This window comes from Botrytis deweyae (genome assembly GCF_014898535.1).
Source record: "Botrytis deweyae strain B1 chromosome Unknown BDEW_033, whole genome shotgun sequence".
Taxonomy (NCBI): domain Eukaryota; kingdom Fungi; phylum Ascomycota; class Leotiomycetes; order Helotiales; family Sclerotiniaceae; genus Botrytis; species Botrytis deweyae.
This window is the reverse complement of record NW_024066240.1, coordinates 254218-273955: the sequence shown is the minus strand read 5'-3', so window position 1 is coordinate 273955 and position 19738 is coordinate 254218. Positions and strand designations below refer to the sequence as shown.

Genomic DNA, 19738 nt, shown 5'->3' with positions numbered 1-19738 from the left:
GCGTGGCAACAACCGTCTGTCTTTCCTTACTGCGCCCCAGGATATATTTCCTATTCAAGTTAAGGTTAAACCCTTTATACTCTACTCACTATATCATAAATAAACACTCGTAGATTCATACTTCAGATTCATACTTTAGATCCCTATCGTACTCGTAGGTACAGAGTACTCATCCTAGTAAGTATACCTAGTAACTATATCTCACCTACCTATTCAAATGAAATCAAAAACCTCAACGATAATCCATCCATCCATCCATCATTCTAGATCCAAACCTCATCATTCTAGATTCAAAATCCAAACTCTCTTCGGGACCGAAATATTACACGTGACATGGTATATTCCCCTCAAACATAAAGTCCGAGTATGAACTCTTACTTCTTATCTACTAATAACTTTAACTTTCATAGTACGAGTAACTACCTAGGTATATCTATATCTAGATAGTAAAGAATAAACATGAATAATAACATATCGGTATATTCCGAGAAAAAAATCTTTCTTCTCTTTTTTTCTCATGGTGATAGGGACACCTGCATGAATATATAGTAACAATCCAATCCAATCCAATCCTTACGTAGAACGACGAGAAGTAAAAACTTTCTTTTCTTTCTTTTTCCCGTTACAACTTACTCTACTGGTATGTACTATTATAATACCCTTATCATTAATTCATCCCCCTCTCTCGCGAAATCGATATCCCGATACTATACTGTATCTATCTACTCCGTACAAAGTAAAACATGAATGAATACTCGAGACTACTAAGGTTACCTACTAAGCAAACGAGATAGATAATATTCACTCTACATACAGACTCGAGACAGAACAAACTCGAGGATACCCCAATCGAGCGAATCTATCTTTCGAACGAAGTAAGTTTTCCTCGTTCCTATTATTCAATTCTGAAATTGTAGAACCCTCGAACCCTCGAATCCTAGAATCCTAGACTTCTAGACTCCCTCTCTCTTTTTCAATACATACTTATCTACTATAAGGTAGGTTACTTCTATACTTATCGTAAAAATAATCATATCTTTCGATTTGCGATATTCATTTCGGGTTTTTGATTTTATTCTATTTCGGATTGGTTCTATTTAGGTCTACGATATGTTTATGAGTATTTACTAGGTATACTATGTTATTATTGTAGTGGTTGTATATAGGTAATAGTGTTTATACGAGCTATGAATACTTCAACTCTACGATACTCTGGAGTGATACTTTATAGTTCTGATAAGTTGTAATCTTACAGGGAGAAGATTTTCCTTGGCGTGGATGTGGATATAGATGTGGGTCGGAGTGGAAGGTGGAAGGGAGGTGGAAGGGAGGTGGAAGAGGAACTTTTACTACATATGTATATACTATACTCGAGTATTCCTTCTTTAAACTTTAGAGGGGGAACCCCTTTATAATTCAAATTGACTGAATAAATTCCGGCGGGGTCTAGCGATAAATAGGTGAGTTGGCAAGAGCAGGAAATAAAGAAGGCATTTCTTCTACGTTTATATTGGTATACTATTATTTTTATATTTTACTTTTTTTAAACTCACTACAGTATATAGTATAGTTGTCACGGAATTCACCGTATAGTGTAACCTTACAAGCACTAATCCCGGTACTCCTTCGGAGTACTCACTCCCATGATTATTAACACTATTTCATTCATTTCATTTGTGTGCCCTATATACCTAATTAGGCAAATACCTCGCCCGATCAGGGTATATAAAGCAAATATAATCATTAGGATCATACCTCAAGTCAATCTAGTTTATTATCACTCTACATACCTATTCCCTGATCAAAGTGACCATTAGATATAGCTATTACCTCCGTGATAATAGTACTATATTTTATCTTCAACAGTAAAACATATCTCATCAAATTCCATCAATCTCATACTCTCATAATCCACTCCTCACTTCTCCAGGGCTCAAACAATTATATTCTAGCTGAGCTGAAGCAAGCAAGAGGGCATTGTTTGAGATAAGACGAGACGAGGCAGATTGGTATCTATCTATGTACTCGTAAGGTAAGGTAAAGTAGAGAAAAGAAAATTATGTGTTTTATCTTTCTTTCCATGTGATTGGTTGGTTGAGGGGCGGAGGAGAGGGAATTTAGCGGAGATTTCTGTTTTTTTTTTTTCCATTTCTGCACTTTCTATTTTTAGGGAGTGAGTGGATGGTGGACGGTGGGGTGGATGGTGGATGCATGGATCAGTGAGGGTTCATGAGAGTGATGAATGGTATTCTAGATGCTATATCGTGTATGCTATGCTTGTTGTGATGTTTCAATGCTTTCTCTGTAAGGCTGATTGATGGTTCTGTAATGCCGTGATTTTTTAATGCTTGCTTTCTTGCTTTCTTGCTTGTTATCTGAAACCGGGCTACAATGAATGACAACCAAACCCCAAGTCAAGCCCTAAACCTCAAGCTATCGAAATACTTCCATGCTTACCTACCTCATCCAGATCTCTACTCTCTCTTTTTCGACATTTGTGAAAAGCATAAGTTTAATGAATTGTCAGACTGGGCATCATATAATTTGCGTGTTGCTATTGACTACTGTGTGATTGCCAGAAGTGTATATGTATGTATATTGTTAATGATCCCGAGGTCACCTTGAAGTTTTTGCTTCGATGATAAATCTATACGCTACTTCCTGTTTCGCTTTGTCTACCTGTTTTGCTCTTTTGCTTTCGAGCAGAGGGAGTCTGTCCGGTTTTGTTTCTGGCTTTCCTCCTTGATACCCAATAGGATGCTAGTGGGTATCTTAATCTGTTCATACACCCATACAGTTCAACACTACGTATTCCCATTTCCAGATCACTTCTCGCAAATAAGTACATAGTATGCTTTGATACTCCATTGAAATTTCTTCACCCTGATCAACGCTTCCAGACCACGGTTGAAGAATAATCTCGATCTGTATTGTCTTTTGACTCACATAAAGACTAATTTCTAATCCATCTATCAACAATCCATCTTCTGTTTGGCCTCGCCTCAAAAGAATCTGATCCGTCTCGAGGCCAGATACTACCAATTGAAGAGCTCACAAACGGATAGTTACGGATACGCTGCCTTCGGGTTGACTGTATCATCAATCTGCTAGCAAGCTTGGTCAGTATGCAATACGGCAATGTCTTCCTGGTCCATTCATCGATCATGGATGAAGCAATTAATCGCGGTACAGTTATAGATAGATTAGTTTGATCTATCACCAAGTAGAGGTTGAAGGCGAAAACTTGACTAGCGACGATGAAATAGGCAAGCTCGGTAACTCGGCTGTCGTGCTCAGGGGTTATATGAATGTAGAAGAACGATTTACTTGCGACGTAGACACGGCTGCCGATCTATTAGAATACACTCTCATGCCTTCAGAAAGCGCTCCTTGTACACCACTGTCCGAGACCAAAAAATTGAAACAACATCTCCGAGATATCTTCGAAGACCATGCCAAAATTGACAAGCGTCTGGCCTTGAGAATTCAAGCTCAAAAGAAAGGGAAATTTATACTCAGTATACCCTCATCTGCCTATCCCCCACACATTTCGAACCTACTTTTCTCTTACTCGCCTCGCTTATCCTCATAATCGCCGTCGCAGCTCCCTGTATCATAATTCACATTCTCCCCGGCTGGCAAAAGAGGCCAGAAATTTCCACCCAAATCAATTCTACTATTCACTAGCTATTTCTGGGACATTCAATCGGGTAATTCATCGTGGAATTTGAGAGACATACCAGAAAAAGCTATTGGGGATGGATACTACTTTTTGATGTTGTTTATTATAGTTGAAAGCTGATTGGGGCTTGGTTGCTGTGATGCAGGAAATATATGAGTTTGGACGTTGTGAGTCTTTGTGAAGTGTTTGTGGTGGTTGTGTGATTTGCAAATAGATCAGATGAGAGCATTTGGAATTATGAGGAAATCAGAGTTCCTCTGTTTATGAAATTACACCTAAGTGGCTTCTTTCTAGTGAATTCTGCTGCCAATATTTGCAAGCCAATATCAATTTTTCATTCAAGTCTACGACCGTTAACATAAGCGCTGTTTTCTTTCAATCTTTGATTTAATTCTTCACAGTGTTTTAATTCTCATCACATCAACAAATGCTTTAGTAGCTAACTCTAAGGCTAGAGATTCAAGGAATAGGCTCTACAATGTGAATACGGCATACCTGATTACGTCTCCTTACAGCTATTCAATCACTATTCAAGCACGATGCCGTATGTTTGATCTCAACATTTGGTACGGATAGTGAAGGATCTATAAAAATGCCTCCTGCACCGAAATACAAAAGAACAATACTTCAAGAACAGCTTTCACATTCATCGAGAAACCCAGAAAACCCAACCAACCAGACCAACAATCATCAGCAAACTCCAATCAAACACCAAGAATGTGCAACCCGGTCATCTACCTCTGCCAACACCTTCCCACCGCCCTAAATCCTACTCCCTGGCTCAGCTGTCCCACCCATCCCACCCAATACCACCGCAACAGAATCATCCCGATGAGTTTCGCATGCAAGCCCGCGCCAGGAACCATCGTTATGCGACGTCCACCCGTTCAGATGTTTTGTCAACGCTGTTGTGATAAGTGGAGATTGGGAGGATTGTATGAGCAAGAAGCGACGGAAAGTATTGCGAGAGTGGATAGAGCGTTAGCGGGAACGGAATTTCGGTTGACGAGAGAGGATATTCAGGAGGGCCTGAGGAAGGCAGATGAGTTGTTTAGATGTGAGGGATTTTAAGTCGGGGGTGGAAGTGGAGGGTGTTTTGTTGGGTAGTGGGTTTATTTTGAGGGGTTAGTGCATAGATGGGTAATGAGTGGTGGGAAAACATAACGTCATGTCTGTGTTTAAACGACGTATAGACACAGTTGACACTTTTCGCTTCTTCACTCAAGTCAATTGATACAATGATTATCCAATCATTCATATGAATTAGAACAATGGACATTCAATCATTCATATCGACTCGTACTATGAATGTGGATTCATCCAACCTAATCCAGACATTGGCCCTCTATCTACCCAAAATAATTTCGGGGCGAGCCAGCTCGTCAGTATTTCGGAGCGCTTAATATTAGGGTTATGTATAGTCTTGATAGTCTCTAAAATAAATATTGATAAGAGTAAATGAGAATAAATAAAGAGTATCTTCTATTGGATTATCTTTTGAATAGCTTTAATATCACTAAATTAAATAACTTAAAGTAAAGCTTATTCTTTTTTGTTAAATTTTTTTTAACTCTTTATACAATTAAATCCGTAATAAAATAATATCATTCTGTATACAAATTAGATTCTTAGGTATAGAATATATAATCAATATACGCTATACAAAAATTCCATAAAATCCGATGTATAAGTTTCTTTCGCTACACCCCGAAACATTCATAGAGACTCAGGATCCACATATTAACAGAAATTTAGAAACTCTCTTTACACCTCAAGGCTTCGTACCATACAATCTCGGCTTCGGCGGCTTCGGAATCTCCTTAATTTCCATAACCTTACTTCTACACCACGGATTGTCACAAGGACAATCCACCCACTTCTCCTCATGGGTAGGATTCGCCACCTTCTTTTCCCACGCCTCCTGCTGTTCCTTGATTTTCTTGCACTTTTCACATTCCGGATCCGTACATTCGTAGTCGATATATATTTTATGACAACGATGGGCATCTTCCACACAAGCCGTAAGACCGCAGCGTCCATTACATTTAACCATTTCATGTTCGCGCGAACAGTGCTTTGAGCGACGCGGACAAATTACCCATTTAGGTGTTCCTTTTGGATGGTCTTTTTCTTTTTCTTTTTTCTTGGTGGGAGATTTCGATTTGGAGGGTTTGTGCTTGTGGTGATGGAAAACTATACCTTCTGATGATTCGTCGTCGTACGAGGAATCGGAAGGTTCGTAGTATGATCTTCTTCTTCTCCCACCACGATATCGATGATACCGATAGTCCTTTTCTCTTTCCATCTTTTCCAAATGTACTTTTTCCGCCTCTTTCCTTTCTTTTCTCGCTGCTTCTTGATTTCCTTTCTGAACTACTTTTCTCCACTCCCTGCTCATGAGATTCTCGTCGACTCCTAACCCAGAAAGATCGCGGATACTTTGGTGATACCAATCTTCGATTGGCTTTGAGACTTTCCAATCTTGAGAACTGTGGCGCTTACGATAATGTTCTTCGACCATTGTCATGAGACGTTGCAGGAAGAGAACAAATTTAAACTGGTCTTTTTGTGGATCGAGAGGAAGATGAAGGTTCCAGAGACGCAGAGTTTCATCGCGGGACCTATCATGGCGCGAATGATGTGAGGAAGGAAGGGAATCCTGTCGTAAGTAAACGTGTCCGAAGAAGGGCCATTTATCGCTGATTGAGAGATTAGTGATGAAGTTATGAGGATAAGGGGGGAGGATGCAATGGGAAATGGACGAAAGTCTTACCTATCGGGATCGGGTAGAACAACCATGATTAAAGATTAAGCAAATGTCAAATGAATGATTTTTTAGTTGAAGATTTGTGGAAACAAAACGATCGTATAGAAAAGAAATGAACGAATGATTTCCAAAAGAATGCTAATGAAGTACACGTGTAATGCTGCTGTCTATAAATTTTCTGTTATAAATCTTCGTCAATAGCAAATTAATTCGAGGTGAAGTTGATGCAAAAAACAACCAGTACTACTTCGCATACCTTTTCTGTAAATTTCCCGTAGAGAAGTTCTAGAATAAGAGTAATTCTTTATTTGTGAAAATAAAATAAAAGTGGCAACTAATGACACTATGAATGAATATGAAAAGCCATGCGACCCATCACTTTCATTACCAAATGGTCAATATAGGTCTCTCGATGAATTATCCGGCCTACAAAATTAAAAAAAAAAGTTTCGCGAGCAGGAATGGATATTAAATGGACGATTTTGGTATCCACAGTCGGCTTTGAAAATTTGGCGAGGTCGAATAGGAGACCGATTGTGTTGGCTTGAGTAACCCGCAACTAACCCACGTATAAGTAGAAGGCAAAAATTTAGAAAGTTCCTAACATCAAGCTTTTCTTTTGGAAACTTCAATCGCGATTGTATTCGCTCAACACAAACAAAAATCATTTCCATCTCTTATTTCCCATATAGCTATGCACAAAAGAGATGTACGGAGATTTTTAAAACTGGAAACTAATTAGTGATACTAGAGAGAGAATACTGATGATGCTAAATAAATCATCAGATAGAATTTAGATGACAAGTGAAATTCAGATAAGACAAGGGAAAGAATACACTCTAAGGAATTCGAAGAAGTCAAAACGTCGTTATGCAAGAAAAGGTAACGTAGAACTGAAGAGGTGTTACAGTAACAGATTTGAAGTTGAATTTGATGTACCTGATCACTGCTTCCAATTCCACCCCCAAAATTCCTTAAGCAAAGTCTCGTCAGACACGTCATTTGACATGCAAACCTGATGGGGTAAAACGAGGTAAATTCCATGCATTGAATTGACTAATTAACATCTAGAAAGATGAGTTGATAGGTAAGTCGGATACCCCACTTTCTGGCCACCCCCCTTTTGGGCCACTTTTTACACCAAAAATGGAAATTTTAACTCTCTCATTTATGGATAGAATTTCATGAAAATTTGTATGTATATAATTTAGATCGATTTAAGCTTATTCTTAAATTTTCAGATTTTTAGGATTTTTCTGTATTGAGATCTAGAGCTTCAAAATATCGATTTTTAAATTTGTATAGGAATCACATACAAATTTGAAACTTTTATAAAATCTTTAATAACTTTCGAATAAAAATTGCTAAAAATATATTGTAAAATTTCACTATCACTTTATAATATATTTTATATAATAGATTCAGAAAAAATAAAAAAATTCTCATAAATAAATATTTAAAGGGGTATCCTCAAAATGACAGGGATTATTTATACTACTCTAAACTCACTGTATATTATATCTTTATATCTGTTAATTTTTTTGAATTTTTTTTTGAATTTCTATATAGATTCAAGCTCAAATATCTCAGAAATATATATAGTTTTCTTTTAATAATTGTTGTTAAAAAGTTATTAAAGGTTTTATAAAAATTCTAAATTTGTATGTGATTCCTATACAAATTTGAAAATCGATATTTTGAAGCTCTAGCTCTCAATATAGAAAAATCTTAAAAATCTAAAAATTTCAGAATAAGCTTAAATCGATCTAAATTATATATATACAAATTTTCATTGAATTATATTATATATTAATAGAGATATTAATAGGCCTAAAAAGTGATTTTTGGTGTAAAAGGGTGGCCCAAAACCCTGTTGGCCCGAAAGTAGGGTAACCGACTTATGAATTGCCATACAACTTGAGTTGACCATCACTTCAACCTCAAGACACCGGCCTGAACAAAAGAAATCCAACGAAGACAGAATCTCAGTTCAAGCACTTGAAGTACCTCTTCGAGAGAGCTTAGCCCACGGTAACCAGCAGAGCCTTCTCAATGCGTATGAAGATAAATTCAATGTGGAGGCTTTTGAGCTCCTTCTGAAAGCTCCAAGTATTTTATCAATTCATGTTCTCTAGTTGCCCATTTTGCATCTTCATCCTTCTTCATTGCCTGCAGTGTATTTTTGATAAATTTATTATAGGCATTTTGGAATATAAATAAAAGTTGATCCACATTATAACCCAGAAAGTAAATGGAAGCAGCGAGGATATTGACTGCGAGAAGAAGATTCAGGTAATCGAAGGAAGTATCAATACTCCATATAGACTGATAAGTTACAAGCTAAGAAATAGATTTGATATTAAAAATGAATATCTTACCATACGAAATAACAGAGCAGGGAACAAAATGCTCATGCTTGTTAAAAGCTTGACGTTCTGGTTGAAAGGAGTAAAATTTTGTGTTTCCGCAAGCGAACTCGCGCTGATCAGCTGATATAGGAACGGAATTTAGAGGGGCTCTAGGTATAGAATTAATCAAAAATTTCATTTGCATAAGAGAAACTTACTCCATCTCTGAAATATGTGCCTTCTTCCTGCTTGGTCTCCAGTTTCGACGCTATATTTTCTATCTTTCGAAGTTCGCTAAGGTTACATAACATCGCACGTACTCGTCGAAGTCCCTCCAACTCTTCTTCGGTCGTAATTTCGCTCGTTTCTTGCTCTAACAGTTGTTTGATCCGCAAAATATTCCGTGATATACTCGTACGGAACCCCTTCAACGTAGAGATAGCTTAAACATACTTTTTGGACCGCGAAAGACCTTCGTCGTCAGAAAGCAACTTGTCGTGATATTCAGGAGCTAAGAATGCGAGCTTGTCACCAATAAATTGGCCGAAACATTCCAGCATTTTCTTCCAGCGATTTGCGGTCTCGGATATGGCGGTATACGCATGGAGAAATGCACAGAATAGCATATCCCCAGAAGCAGTTTTTAGATCTTGGATACTATGACTTGTGTGAGCAAATGTGGCGGGATTCATTTCCAATGGCGTCCAATATTTGCTGTCAGACATCGATGAACATGCTAGAAACTGGTAGCTTGTAACTATGAATTTGTGTAAGTACCGAACCAGAAACGACACGAATGAAGAGGAAGTTTCCCCTATCCCCAGGCATACCCGGATGAGTTTATTTACTTACGTGATATTGGCTCTCCAGTAACTTTCTTATTGCCAATACAGATGTACAACTACTTGAAATATTATTGCTTTCGGTGTGTAGAATTCCATTGTTCCAGAAATTCCGAGAAACACTTTCGATCTTCTCAGCGCGTATTGTTACAATTTCGTAGAATTTCAGATCTAAAGAACAGCCATCTTCAAATCCCGAGCCAGGGTTTGGTATGTCCTGTTTTGACGAAATGGAAGAAATATTCAAATCTCGCACCAGACATCTTGACCTGGTCTCCGGAGCCCAAACTGAGCTTATAGAAGATGTCAATAACATAGAGCTTTTCTTTCCGACATTGAGAAAGATAAGATTGAGATAACCATGTACATAGTTCTTCGCCAAGGACCAGACCACACCTCATATAATGGGGCACTACTACCAGACAAGCTGGTGACTTGATTTTGACTGTTATCATCAATCGGAGATCTTGCGATATTACCACTTCCCGTCATGTTTGAAGCACCGGGGTCGATTGTATAAAACTTTGTAGTTTTGTCATCAAAAATATCAACGAATCTCGTTCTTCCTCCTTTGAACCATTTGGAACATCTCTATCCTCTTTGTGGATTTCCTCCAACATTTTTAAGGCCGTGTCGCTGCATGATATCATCATTAATATGTCCACAGAATATTGAATACCCTCAAACGAAAAACAAGGTTTGTTGACAGAGATTTTAATACTTAGGAACTCAATGAAAGAAGTGAGCGTTTCGAGAAAGTAATCCTGAGGCGGCCATCTTCGGGAACTTTCCAAGCATTTCCTACTAGTGAAGACTATACTACTATGTATATCGTTGACTTCTACTACGAAAGATGTGTATGAAAACAAATGAAATCTAAATGTTGTCAGCTAGAATCAGGATTGATCAGACGATCATCGGACATGGGTTTTAATATTTTACTTCATAATCTACTCTTCTTCGCTAGACGCTGAACTAACCAAATTATATCAACTCTCCTAAGATATTCTTTTTGAGTAGTAGAAAGCTATGAAGTATAGTCTAACTTCAATATCATAGAATGTCCCTATAGGGTTTGACATATTAGCGATGTCAACTAGTAAACGAGCGAGTATATATATTTGATATTCAATCCGTAGAGAAACTCTAAACGTTTCAATCGTAGTCTAAAGAGACGAGAGTAAATTGTATTATGCTCTATAGATATTTCTTAGAGTTCTCATCTCTGAGAATATAGATACAAAGGGAAAACCTGCCTAAGTCTTCTCATCTCTCGTCTAACGTTAAAGGCTCGTTTAATGTTAAAGGACTTCAAAATCATTACAACATACCAAGAATATTTTCCATGATCTCATATACAACATCCATCAGCATCTATCTTATGAGTAGGTAGTATCGTTTTATATTTTCATATGAATTTTTAGTTTCACGTATAGCTGTGGTCAGCATCCATGACCACCTACAGACAGGTCGCAATTATCGCTATAAGAATACCATTCGAATTGTAAATTGCCATTTTTGCGATCGCATAAAAATCATTCTCTTGAAATCAGAAATACAACTATGGATTTGTACAAGACCGACGCCATTTCTTCCATAATATGTAGTATTAGATCTGCGTCTTCCCTGTGGAGGCAGTGCCCGCCCAAATGCAGCGTTCTCGCTTCGAGGTATCCGTTCTAGACTTTTCTTAGCCCCAGCTTGAGCATGCCACTCGAGGTGGGGTGGAGAACCAACGCGTTCCAATATTTCCCTTGAAAATATGGCCCCAGGGTAGATAAAATTAAAATTTCGTACATCTATAGTATTTTCTTCCCATTCATCCCGACGTAAAAAAATGGGAACTTGCTTTTAGTGTAGAAAGAACTCAAACTTTCATTCGCCCAAGCCGGAAAGAAACGACGTGAATTGTGTATCGGCACCTGGATCTCTCGCAAATCTCTCCCGAAACCACATTTCCAAATCCTTAAATCTACAATGGCAAACTGGAATTGCTTCCGTACCCCAGGTAGCCATTCCAATTCCGTGCTCCGTCCAGTTCTTTGACATGTCATCTTTGTGAGATGCATTGAATAGATCGACCGAATCCCCGAATACATTGGTGCATACGAAACAGGCACGAATATGATATGCATAAGAGCAAACAGCGATTGCACTTTTGAGAATTCCAGGTGTTGCAAGTGGATTGAGCAAAGGGTCAGTATTAGATGAGCGATTCGAAATATTATCTTCTGCTAGCCGGCATATCTGACCAGCATTCCAAAGGGCGGTACGGGGGTGTGGAGAAAACATCCAGCTACTTAAACGCGCTCTTGTTCTTTGTGTAGTCAAACCAGCTCCAGGACGACATTTGAAGCAACACCCTTGTCGTTGTAAGAGCTTTAGGGGCGCATGAACTGTGAGGGCCGATATATGCCATAGTATGAGGTTCAGTTGTGGAAATATACGATCATGATCAGACTCTGTAGAGTTGATCTCTGAGTGCGATTGAACATAATCTTCCATTCTTGTACGCCAACGATTGAGTTGGGAGCCCCATCGATGGACTGGATCACTTATTTTTGGATCCGTTATCAGCTCATCTGAATCACAACAACAGAAAGCTTCGCGAGCCGTTTCCCAAGTACCAATCTGTAGGGAACAAAGTCCGAGATGGTAGTCAGTATCAGTGAGATGATACGAGACTGCCTGGTCTTCGCTAGCATCAATAAGATCGCGCATGAGAAAGCAGAACAAGGCTTTCTCGCGACCTGCAGGTTCATGCCATTGAAGTTTTCGCCTTTCTTCATCGGTTGCCGCAGTCCATAGCTTTGTAGACTTTGGAAGGGGAATGCTGATCTCCTGATAACGAACAGACGGTGGATAATCCATAAGGACACTTAGATACGCATCCACTCTCAGACTAGAAAAAGCAAGTCTAGTTGTTGTCAGCATACGGCGTAGACAGACTGAGGCAAAATGCATGAGGTTATGGGTACCTGTGAAGTTGTTCTTGAACCAGCCAAAGATCAAATGGACAATCACCCAGCTCATAATATGTGTTCTGTCCATTGAAAATACCAGCATGACGACATGTTGAGATCAGTGCACCATTAAGATAAACAGCTCTCGACGACATTCCTTTGGTAGTCTTTGATGTTATCAGTAGTGAACGGAAAATGATGTGAGTTCTCACTCTTGAAACGGTAACTCACCAAAAGAGAAATTGTATACACAACACACAAAAGAAGACCTTGGAGATTTTGGAGCGACGATTGGTCAATCTCCTTGTCGAGTGAGAGATGGACTTCCTAGATGTTTAGATTAGAGACAACTAAAATAGATCCTCAGAGGGTATAAATTACCAATCGGACAGCCAATATTGCTTCAAATACAACCGACGCGAGTTGTTCATGTTTCTGACTTCCATCCAACCAATTCGCAAGCATTAGCATAGAGCCTAGCAAGATCGGCGAAATACTTTGAGGATTGAATGTCGGAGCGTGCAAAATGGGCCAGGATGGATGGATTTTGGTGAAATAAACTTCGAGAAGCTGGTTCAGATGACCTTGATCTTGACTCAGTGTTCTACGCAATTCCGATAAATGATCTGGCTCAGAGGATAATGATGATAACGGTGATTGTGATGCAAGTGTTGACCTGGTTCTGTCACTAGATTCGGCATCATAATACGTTGCGTTCACCCGAGACTTGTGCGGATCATTGAGAGCATCGTCAGACAGAGGTATATGGAACAAATCTGTAAGATTGCCTCCCACAGACTGCTGTTGACTCCAGGAAAAGTCCCCGCTAGGAATAACCTCACTTTGAAACAATAGCTCAAGAGTCGCATCGGAGTATGGAGGTAAAGATAATGTTGGGTTTTCAGATTGAAACCAGGCATGTGAAAGATCAGAGTCCTGATTCGAATTATGAGCATTGACCACGCTGTTCCCGACAACAGTCTCATTCACGCCCACACTGTCGATTTTCCTACGATTGGTCCCACCATCAATCAATCGGCTACATTCTGTTGAAGTGCGAATGCATGATCGACAAGGTGATGTGTCATCACACTTGAGCTTTCGCTCATGGCAGGATGTGCATGCGACCATTGTACGTTTAGTGCTTGAATTCTGAGCATGATGATCTAGATGCCTCTTCAACACGTCACTAGGTGAATTGTAAGCGATGTTCAGTTTATTTTTTTGCGAATAATTGAAGGGCTGAATTACCTTCGCGCATATCGCCGACCACATATAGGACATTCATGTTGAAGGTTGGGATCATGTGACTTCATGTGACGAGTAAGGTGTTCTTTGCGACTGAAGAGCTTGCCGCATTCAGACACATTGCATTTGATGCGTTTGGCTATTGGTTGTGTGCGAGTTGGAGATAATGCATCTCCTGCTTGTGGGGCGACAAATGCAGTGGGAGAAGTCTGTGTCATCTTTTTGTACGCAAGTTGTTGCCGGTGGATTGAAATAGATGTAGAGAAGTAAATGGGAAAGAATATAAAGTGTGAAGTTCAAAGAGGAGTGAGACATCCACCGATTGGTGAATGACCCGACATGTGCACTGCTTACTAGCCAAGCTCTGTAAATGAATATGAAAGCGAGAGAACTGTGATATTCACAGTAGCAAGTATCAAACTCTGCATCGCCAAAGATCTGGCTGGAGAGAACTGCATCGATATGAAGTTATGACTGTTTGAGATTTGATATACCAGAGTATCAAAGAAAGTGCTAACTTGAGTTGAGCAGAGTGTGATTGTTTGCATGAGGTGAGGAAGACGCGTGTGGAGCCGGAAAGGTCCGGACTTTTTTTTGGAAGAGTGGAAAAGATGTATTCAAATCGTTTTACGCCGGGAATGTACGGACTCCGAAGATACCGTTCGATAAGTTTCATTGGGAGATATCCTTTGGTTTGATTTCATAATGTGTGATTATGTAAGCTGCCACCAGCCACACCTAACGTTCGAGGTCTCCCGAGGTCACTGCACCTGGGCACCCATGGATCCCCCATTTGTGGCTGACCCCGGGTGAATAGTGGCCGGTGGCATGTGGGATGACCCGCAAAATTGCGCAATGCCCATGTACAAGTTGCGCCATAGGATTGTGCTTACAAACAATGGCGGTGTGGTAGACCGAATGTACTGTTGCCGTGAGGGCGGTTTGTCATTGGGAAGCTCATCCCTCATTATACACCGAGATACACAGTTTCTACGATACCTATATATTACCTGTACAAATCCATCACTTCCAAGACTAAACCATCATTTAGCACTTCATCTTAGTTTGTATTACAGTAGCAGCAACATAAATCACCACCATAAGACTTATACATATCTACAAGATGTCTGGAATCACGAAAGTTGCGTTGGCAGGAGTAAGAACTTATCCATTCTCTCTGAGGGTCTGTACCTAACATCTATATAGGCTTCTGGAAATCTTGGCCCAGCAATCCTTGATCAACTCATTAAAGCCGGCTTTCAAGTCACAGTTCTTACCCGACAATCGAGCACTCACAAATTTCCATCTCCTGTTACAGTCAAGGAAGTCGACTACGACTCTCTCGAATCGCTCACCAGTGCTCTTACAGGACAAGATGCCGTTGTATCCACTCTCGCCTCAGCCAGTTTGGACAAGCAGCTTCTTCTCGTTGAAGCAGCAGTTAAAGCTCATGTCAAGCGCTTCCTTCCCTCTGAGTTCGGATCCGATACATCTAGAGAAAATACTGGAGCCTTGCCAGTTTTCCAACCTAAAATTGCTGTCCAAAATGCTCTCAAGAAGCATGTTTCTAGCGAATTTTCATACACTCTTGTGGTAAATGGTGCATTTCTTGATTGGGGCTTGTCAGTTGGATTCGTTATGAGCGCCAAGGGAAAAAGCATCACACTTTATGATGGGGGTAATCGAACTTTCAGTACCACTACTCTCCCAGACATCGGACGAGCTGTAGTTGGTATACTCAAGCACCCAGAAGAGACGAAGAACCGCGCGGTCTATATTCAAAGTTACGCAACTACCCTTAAGAACCTCGCGGAGATTGGAAAGAAGGTTTTAGGATCAGATGGTTGGACTGAGACTGTTGCATCGGTTGATGATATTGTAGCAGGCGGATGGGAAGAATTGAAGAAACCACAGCCGGACCCACATAAATTCGCCGTGCCATTCATCATTGCTTCAATCTGGGGTGAGGGATATGGATCACACTTCGAGGCCTATCACAAATTGGACAATGATCTTTTGGGAATCAAACAATTGAGCGAGCATGAAGTGGAGGAATTGATTAAGAGTTTGGCATAGATGAGCTGCAACCTTACTGCTGCTGTATGTTTTGCATATGCAAACAATAGAAGTAAGGTTAACATAGTCTCAAAATTGAACGCTGATTAAGTAAACCTCTTGAAGTAAAAGATCAATCAATTGAGAACGATACATCGTTCTCTATAAATCTGCAAGCTTTTCATGCATCCATCGTCCAGAGCAGGCTGACCACTCATGAATTTTTTCAAAATCGTTTATTCTGGTTGTAGTTGATAAAATAGATATAGCACGTACTTATTCAATTCTGTCTAGATGTACAGAACTTCAATGAGGTAATCAAACCATTCTATATAAGACACTCTGAAACCATGAGAGGAATCCAAAAGGCATTGCAAAATCGTGAAAATCCACAGCCACAAAATGAACGCTGACCCAAAGTCCAATCGACATCAAACAAAATAACTAAACATAAGCATAACAGAAAGCTCCATCAATCGTTGAAATCAGACTACTAATCTTCTGTTTCGGTGCCAGAATACCAAAATCAACCAGTGTATCAAGCGTAATATTTGCACTCGGAGGTGCTAGAGACAAAAATTAGCAAAACTTCGATTTCCCCCTCCATCGAAAGATAACTCACCATTAAACGCTGTGCCTGTCCCATAAACCATGTTCATTCTGTTACCTGCATTCAAACTCTGCCACAAACTCCAGACTTTATCCACCATAGCATGATGTAACCAAAAAGCTGGGTCTCCCGCACTGGCATACGCATCTAGACCCAAACCACCCATTGAGAAATGTCCACCCGCGTGAACTCCATCTAATGCTTCGAGATTCGTATCGAATGCTCCTAGATCTGGACTATTTTTAATGAGTTTCACAACGTCGGAAGGTTTCGTGTTGTTAGACCAAGCCAATGAGATATCGCGCGATAGACAGCGGGGATTGTATCCTAGACCGTGATCGGGACCATAGGGAGCGTAAGCGATGGGACCGAGATTAACAGTATAGTTTTTTGAGAAAGGACCCGATATACAACCGCCACCAGTGGCAGGAGGGATGTCTAGAGTAATTCCGAATGCGGAGATAGTGGTACTGGTACGATTAGGTATGAAAGCACCATTACTTCCCATAGATGTTGGAGAGCCGTTGAAAACGCTGGATTTCCGCGGATCTTCCCAGGAGAGTGTCCAATCCCAGTAGGGCTGGTATCCCTTGTAGCCGCATTCTTCACGAAGGGCTTTTTCATAGAGATATACTAGGTAGCGATGGAAGTGAAGAAAGAGACCCTGTCTATCGTTAGAGACTGTGATTTCTGTCATCTGGATAAAAGAGTTTACGCTGAAGTGGATATAAGGTGTCACTTTGATATGAGTAGCGCTGAAATCATCATATCGACTTCTTGCACCAGGCACATCTTCTTTCGTGCTTCTGGGAGGCTTTGATTGTAAGCATTGAACAGCCTTTATATAATCTTTGCGAGAACGTTCTGAAAGCGAACCCCTGAAAATTAATTAGCAATAGTCATTCAACTTCAGTATCGTGGAATTTTACCATTCTTGACGATAGACCATATTTTGAGATGTGCATCCTACTCTCTGGTGCTTGGTTGAAGTTTTGATGTATTGATCATATTGATCTTGCCATTTGTCGATTTGTTTGGAAGCCTCTGCTTGGGTATTATCATGGCCATGACCGTAGCCGGCAAAGATCAGTGGAATGTTTGCTAGAAGAAAGCAGTAAGAGAAGGTAATGAATCTCATTTTGACGAGAAAATTTCATGTATCGCAAATTGGAGCATAGAGACTTGTCTGGGAGAACATTGATATTTGTAGATGAGAAGTCTTCTTTTTCAATCAGCAGTACCAGAGTGAACATTTCCAATCCCACAGAAAGTCTCAATCTTGCCAACTCATCCTTAAAATTCTCAGCCGCGAACGCCCTGAGGGAAAGTCCGCCTCATCATTTCCTTCAAAGAGCCCCGAGGAATAATCGTGTTTCATCTTAGGAATATTTCCTCCGCGTATTCCGCCGACTAATAGAGTATTCATCGTATGTCAGCTCTTCGGCCTAACTTTAATTCCAACAGCCGTTGCAGTTGATATGAACATTCAGCTCGGATCTCAAAGACAACTCTAACCCAGGAATAGATCGAAGGATTGTTCTGAAGACATGTTCTGAGGTCAAAAGCTAGCGATTGGAAAGTCTCACCCAAAGTTTAAGACAGTGCCATCCTAGTATTATATCGAAAGATTCCTCGTGTCAAAAGCCTTGGCAAATAAGAAAAGGTGAAGCCAAAATCCTTCATCAAAATCCAAAGACAAACATGACTGCTTATCCACGAGGCACAAAAACGTTTTTGGCGGTAAAAAATTAACGCATAGGCGGTCAGCAAGTAGGGATATGCTGTTGACATATTCATGCTCGTCATCGGGTTGTGCAATAAAATGGTAAGACACGAAGCGATGGGGCTGTGGCGGGGAAGTCTGTGAGCTCGCTGTAAGCCATCGGTAACAACATCATCATGTCTCACGCCCCCCACATTGCGCCGAGATTTGGAAACCCCTGAGCCAAGAGTTTCTGTCAGACTCGGTGAGCTGCGATGACGCTTCTCATAATCTCATTGTCTATAGCCTTCCAAGACATGTGGATTGTAGGCAGCATTCTCCAGATTACGACGAGTGTGAAGCCAGACTTCTGGTGACTATAGATTCTTCACTCACTTATATCACCTCACCTATCCATCTTATTAGTACGATCTCATCGAATTTGACATTCCCCTCCTAGCCCTATCTCCAATCAAAATGAAGTTCACTACTACTCTTACAATTTATGCTACATTGGCTGTGACAGCCTTGGCGCACAGAAGAGAATATTCTCCACGCTGCTCAAGCAACTCGGTCCTTCCATGTACATGTCCTTCCGGTACAGATTACTGGGAATCTTCTACGTGGTCTGTAGTTGGAGCCAGTGCAAACGATGTTAAGGATCTAATCATGGATTGTGAGTGAGGACTCCTGTGTTGATAAATTTGATACTGATTTGTGCTCCAACAAGATTATGACTCCGCTTGGTTCGGAGTCATACCTTATGAAACCCGTGGTCCGGAAAACAAGCCTGGCGTTTCCATTCGCACTGCCTATCTGCCAACAAAAGTAGGCACATATAGTATTTCAGAGAAGGTAAATACTTGCAACTTGACCACCAAGTTCTAGGATCACCTGGCCTTGAATTGGAGAAACCCTAACACTGCCCTCTATAGTTGACAGACCTCAAGATTGACTCTCGTGGAGGATTTATTGAAAAATTCGAGCAACTTGCCTCAACCATTCCCGTGGCGTACAATTCTGGCAATGGCTCTTTCGGTGGATATTGGGTTACTTTGGAGAGTACCTATATTTTCAAATACGAAACGGCTATACGATGGAGTATATATGCTTGTGAGACAGGACACGCGAGGAGTATGCCAGTCCCAATTTCCATTTTTAATGTGAGTAAAAGGTTTTAACGACGTGGTACAGATTTCGCCGTTTTTCATGAGAATGCATTGAAGAATGTAAGCCGTGTTTTGGCAGCGCAGGGCAAAATTAAGGGCATAAATCTACAGCCGTATTCCGTTCAGAGCTTCTAGGGATCTGTTTAAGAGAAATTTTAGCTTCAAAGCCAGTTTTTGTATGACTAGGAATGGAAATCAATTGAATGGGCAGATAGCAGACGTACTGCTAAGGATAGAAACATAGCTTTCAGTGTACGAGAGCATTTCAGAGCTACAGGCTTTAGATTGAATCCAAAAGCAATTATTGAGATACCATTGTCTGCGTTGATCCTGACGATAGGTATTTATTGTG

The 19738-nt window shown here is 40.3% G+C and overlaps 7 protein-coding genes across 7 annotated transcripts; 3 read left to right on the top strand and 4 right to left on the bottom strand.

Annotated features, from left to right (window-relative positions):
• Window positions 1–4221: 4221 nt before the first annotated feature.
• EAE98_010112 (uncharacterized protein) lies at window positions 4222–4753 on the top strand (the record flags this gene model as incomplete). The annotated part of the gene is made up of 2 exons (XM_038957733.1): window positions 4222–4226; window positions 4315–4753. 2 exons carry the CDS (start codon window positions 4222–4224, stop codon window positions 4751–4753), a joined length of 444 nt encoding a protein of 147 aa, XP_038805959.1.
• A 700-nt stretch (window positions 4754–5453) lies between these two features.
• Window positions 5454–6481, bottom strand: EAE98_010111 (uncharacterized protein; the record flags this gene model as incomplete). Its single annotated transcript, XM_038957732.1, has 2 exons — window positions 5454–6381; window positions 6456–6481. 2 exons carry the CDS (start codon window positions 6479–6481, stop codon window positions 5454–5456), a joined length of 954 nt encoding a protein of 317 aa, XP_038805958.1.
• A 2038-nt stretch (window positions 6482–8519) lies between these two features.
• Window positions 8520–10131, bottom strand: EAE98_010110 (uncharacterized protein; the record flags this gene model as incomplete). Its single annotated transcript, XM_038957731.1, is given in 7 exon segments — window positions 8520–8789; window positions 8828–8884; window positions 9016–9065; window positions 9118–9239; window positions 9251–9540; window positions 9650–9856; window positions 10000–10131. 7 exon segments carry the CDS (start codon window positions 10129–10131, stop codon window positions 8520–8522), a joined length of 1128 nt encoding a protein of 375 aa, XP_038805957.1.
• Window positions 10132–11514: 1383 nt separating this feature from the next.
• On the bottom strand, window positions 11515–14068 carry EAE98_010109 (uncharacterized protein; the record flags this gene model as incomplete). The annotated part of the gene is made up of 5 exons (XM_038957730.1): window positions 11515–12556; window positions 12618–12769; window positions 12834–12929; window positions 12984–13791; window positions 13854–14068. 5 exons carry the CDS (start codon window positions 14066–14068, stop codon window positions 11515–11517), a joined length of 2313 nt encoding a protein of 770 aa, XP_038805956.1.
• Window positions 14069–14791: 723 nt separating this feature from the next.
• Window positions 14792–16229, top strand: EAE98_010108 (uncharacterized protein). The gene is made up of 2 exons (XM_038957729.1): window positions 14792–15006; window positions 15057–16229. The coding sequence occupies exons 1-2, from the start codon at window positions 14974–14976 to the stop codon at window positions 15924–15926; spliced, it is 903 nt and encodes a 300-aa protein (XP_038805955.1). The 5' UTR covers window positions 14792–14973; the 3' UTR covers window positions 15927–16229.
• Window positions 16230–16349: 120 nt separating this feature from the next.
• EAE98_010107 (uncharacterized protein) lies at window positions 16350–17653 on the bottom strand (the record flags this gene model as incomplete). Its single annotated transcript, XM_038957728.1, has 4 exons — window positions 16350–16471; window positions 16528–17179; window positions 17231–17393; window positions 17445–17653. 4 exons carry the CDS (start codon window positions 17651–17653, stop codon window positions 16350–16352), a joined length of 1146 nt encoding a protein of 381 aa, XP_038805954.1.
• Window positions 17654–18550: 897 nt separating this feature from the next.
• On the top strand, window positions 18551–19692 carry EAE98_010106 (uncharacterized protein). Its single transcript, XM_038957727.1, has 4 exons — window positions 18551–18893; window positions 18948–19072; window positions 19153–19351; window positions 19412–19692. Exons 1-4 carry the CDS (start codon window positions 18695–18697, stop codon window positions 19519–19521), a joined length of 633 nt encoding a protein of 210 aa, XP_038805953.1. The 5' UTR covers window positions 18551–18694; the 3' UTR covers window positions 19522–19692.
• Window positions 19693–19738: the final 46 nt, after the last annotated feature.

What these genes read in the sequence shown, in the direction of transcription:
- EAE98_010108 (XM_038957729.1), top strand. Translation starts at nt 14,974, where the DNA reads ATGTCTGGAATCACGAAAGTTGCGTTGGCAGGA. An exon ending in CGAAAGTTGCGTTGGCAGGA is followed by an intron (nt 15,007 to 15,056) that starts GTAAGAACTTAT and finishes ACATCTATATAG; the next exon opens with GCTTCTGGAAATCTTGGCCC.
- EAE98_010106 (XM_038957727.1), top strand. Translation starts at nt 18,695, where the DNA reads ATGAAGTTCACTACTACTCTTACAATTTATGCTACATTGGCTGTGACA. An exon ending in CATATAGTATTTCAGAGAAG is followed by an intron (nt 19,073 to 19,152) that starts GTAAATACTTGC and finishes TGCCCTCTATAG; the next exon opens with TTGACAGACCTCAAGATTGA. An exon ending in TGAGACAGGACACGCGAGGA is followed by an intron (nt 19,352 to 19,411) that starts GTATGCCAGTCC and finishes GACGTGGTACAG; the next exon opens with ATTTCGCCGTTTTTCATGAG.